Source organism: Epinephelus moara, chromosome 10 (assembly GCF_006386435.1).
Source record: "Epinephelus moara isolate mb chromosome 10, YSFRI_EMoa_1.0, whole genome shotgun sequence".
Lineage (NCBI taxonomy): Eukaryota > Metazoa > Chordata > Actinopteri > Perciformes > Serranidae > Epinephelus > Epinephelus moara.
In genome coordinates, this window is record NC_065515.1 from 12,122,043 (window position 1) to 12,124,925 (window position 2,883).

General features: G+C 38.0%; 1 protein-coding gene across 1 annotated transcript; it reads left to right on the forward strand.

Annotated features, from left to right (window-relative positions):
• The first annotated feature begins 579 nt into the window (after window positions 1-579).
• LOC126396653 (granzyme G-like) lies at window positions 580-2,544 on the forward strand. Its single transcript, XM_050054884.1, has 5 exons — window positions 580-707; window positions 834-993; window positions 1,236-1,368; window positions 1,517-1,744; window positions 1,853-2,544. Exons 1-5 carry the CDS (start codon window positions 650-652, stop codon window positions 2,006-2,008), a joined length of 735 nt encoding a protein of 244 aa, XP_049910841.1. The 5' UTR covers window positions 580-649; the 3' UTR covers window positions 2,009-2,544.
• The last annotated feature ends 339 nt before the right edge of the window (window positions 2,545-2,883 follow it).

The following is a 2,883-nucleotide window of genomic DNA, read 5'->3' on the forward strand; positions in this document are numbered from 1 at the left end:
TGTACATGTCCACCTGTGTGTGTGTATGTATATTTTCATCTTTGTTCTATACGGCTTGGGGCTGGGGTAAAAATTGAAGACATGCTTGTATCTTGGTATTCCACACTGAATGTATTACTGTTGTTATGTTGTTGAAAACAAGGGGAAACCAAATTAACTGCAGTGCATCACCCTCATACTAGAGCCAGTACAAATAGTGGTAATTTGTGACATGTATTTATGATCATAATTACATTTGCTGATGATTATTCGCAGTGTCTGTCCTAGGATTACAAATTTTTACCTCTTTAAATTTTTGATCAGTATATTGGGGGCTGCATTTTGAGCATATTTGAATATTGGGGGGATGTGTCACCCCCAACATATATTATAAATACTGCCACATATTGTGCATGCAAACCACACGTACACAATATCTATTAAATTGTCGAAACCATTTCAACTTCTATAAAATAAATCAAACTTTTGTTGTGCTCTGGGGGTGACAGAGATGTCCTCCTCGTGAATGTGGTTCAAAGCCACGTCGTTTGCATATGCAAATTACACAAACACTTCCTTCTTTGCGTAATACAGCGAAGCATTTAAAGACTGACATGTCAGAGATGTGAGCCACTGCCTTTCAGTAGCTCAGCTGGACTGTAATCTCACCATGTTCTTCCACGGTGAACTGGTACTAGTGATACTCGCCCTGACTCTTGATGGTCAAGGTAAGCTAAGATTTTACAGCTGTGTACATACTTTTTCATCCAGGTTGTTGTAGATGCACTTTAGACCACAGCATGTGAGTCTTTGATCAGTTATGCAACTCTAATTCTTATATATTTTCCTCCCAGTTCATACAGGGAAAATAATTGGAGGTCACGAGGCTGTGCCACACAGCAGGCCCTACATGGTGCTTTTGGAGCGGCACATCCAGGATGGTAAAATAAAATACTGCGGTGGCTTCCTTCTGAATGAGGATTTTGTGATGACTGCAGCCCACTGCCAAGCCAGGTCAGTGTAATGCATTTTATTTTAACCTACAGACAGAGATGGTGCAAGGAATTCTGGGGCCCCAGAAGATTTTTCCTAACAACAACCTAGTCTCATGTATTAAGACTTGACTTTAAAATACTCAAATTAATTACATCTATGATATTGAATATGTTTCATGATGGCTCTTAAAAATTGTGACATTGTGTGAATACAAGGAAAAAATAATTCGATAATTTTTGCACTGAATTTTGTCATTTCAGGTCCTACAAAGTCCTACTGGGAGTTCATGATCTCAGTGACAAGAATGGAGTACAGACTATACCTGTGGAACAAACATTTCCACGCAAAGACTACAATGAAACCAATTATAAAAATGACATTATGCTACTAAAGGTAAGAAAATTCTTGCAGTTATTTCAACTATTTTAGCAATTTCCAATTTAATAATCAGGAAATGTACTGGACAATGGGCAATGTGAGCACTGGAACTGATACTCCAGCTTAATATGTGTATTTTTTTAATCTCTCTCTGTCTCTCAAGTTGAGCTCCAAGGCAAAGTTCAGTGACAAAGTGAGACCCATTGCTCTCGCAGGCCCGGGTGATGGCTTACAGCCAAAGTCATGTCTAGTCTCCGGCTGGGGAAGAACAGACGAGAACATAACTTATATGTCTTTCAAACTCATGGAAGTCAATGTTACACTAATTAACAATCCACATTGTGCTCTGGACAACATGTACTGCTCTGAGGGAAGGATTGGACCGAACCATGTACGTATTTTTCGAACATAAAATCGAGCAAAAAATGTCGATTATTACAAACTGTAATAATTAACTGTCTATTAACTCAATCACTGCATACTATACATGTACTTCCAGGGAGACTCTGGTGGTCCACTGGTCTGTGAAGATGGAAAGGCATACGGGGTGGTGTCCAACATCTTCAAACCAGCCTCAGGTGGCCCGCAAATCAATTCTTACGCTAAGATTCCTGACTACAGAAGCTGGGTCGATTTGACTATGACATATGTGTGAAAACGCTCTGGTACACGTAACAGTTGATTGATCAAATCACAACATTTGAATTTAATAAGGACCTGATAATTCAGATGCTATCATCATGACTTATTCCACAGCAATAAGACTGTCAGACCAAAGTCTGGACTTGCTTGCTTTACACAGATTTAATGAAAATGTGCTTTGCTTTGATGTTTCCAAATGACACAAATTACATTTTTGTTTGACAAGTTGAGTCAAAAGACTGAAAATATATAAATATCATTTATTCATTACAGTGACATGTTTTGGCTTTAATGGTAGAGCTGTTTTTTTGTCTGCTCCCGGGGGCTAGGAACTTAACAACTACATGTTTTGTCAATAAACTTTTGATTATTCTCAGCAAATTTAAACCACACACATGCAGGTTTTTTAACTGTAACACGGCAATCATGGCATGCAATTTAAGTTTGGCTTAAAATCAGAAATTTAAATGTAGACTTAATGCTGTCTAATAGATGTACTGCAATACTGTATATCATTCTGCTGTTAAATAAAACTTTATATACATTAAATGCATCGCTGCTCTTTGCATTTTTTTGACTCAAACAAATGAGAACACACAATCACCTACATACATACATACCTCATACATTAAAAGAAAAAAGAAAAAAAAGACAACGCTGCCTCCCTGTGTACTAACTGTACTGATGCAGCGGGAAGAGTTTCACCTAATAAAGAAACCGTCTTATTTATAAGCTGTACACACAGTCAAGTCTCTGCCTGTTGTTTAACATACCCTGTGATTGCATTTGATTTAGCTATAAAAAACAAGTCATGCTGTCCTGTGCTAAAACAAAAGTACGTATGGAATAAGCGTCCTGTCGGCCATTTAGTTTCCCAGGATAGCAGAG

Excerpts from the sequence above, each read along its gene's own strand:
- LOC126396653 (XM_050054884.1), top strand. The coding sequence starts at position 650 with ATGTTCTTCCACGGTGAACTGGTACTAGTGATACTCGCCCTGACTCTT. Across the intron at positions 1,369-1,516 it reads ATGACATTATGCTACTAAAG|TTGAGCTCCAAGGCAAAGTT; the intron begins GTAAGAAAATTC and ends CTGTCTCTCAAG. Across the intron at positions 1,745-1,852 it reads GAAGGATTGGACCGAACCAT|GGAGACTCTGGTGGTCCACT; the intron begins GTACGTATTTTT and ends ATGTACTTCCAG.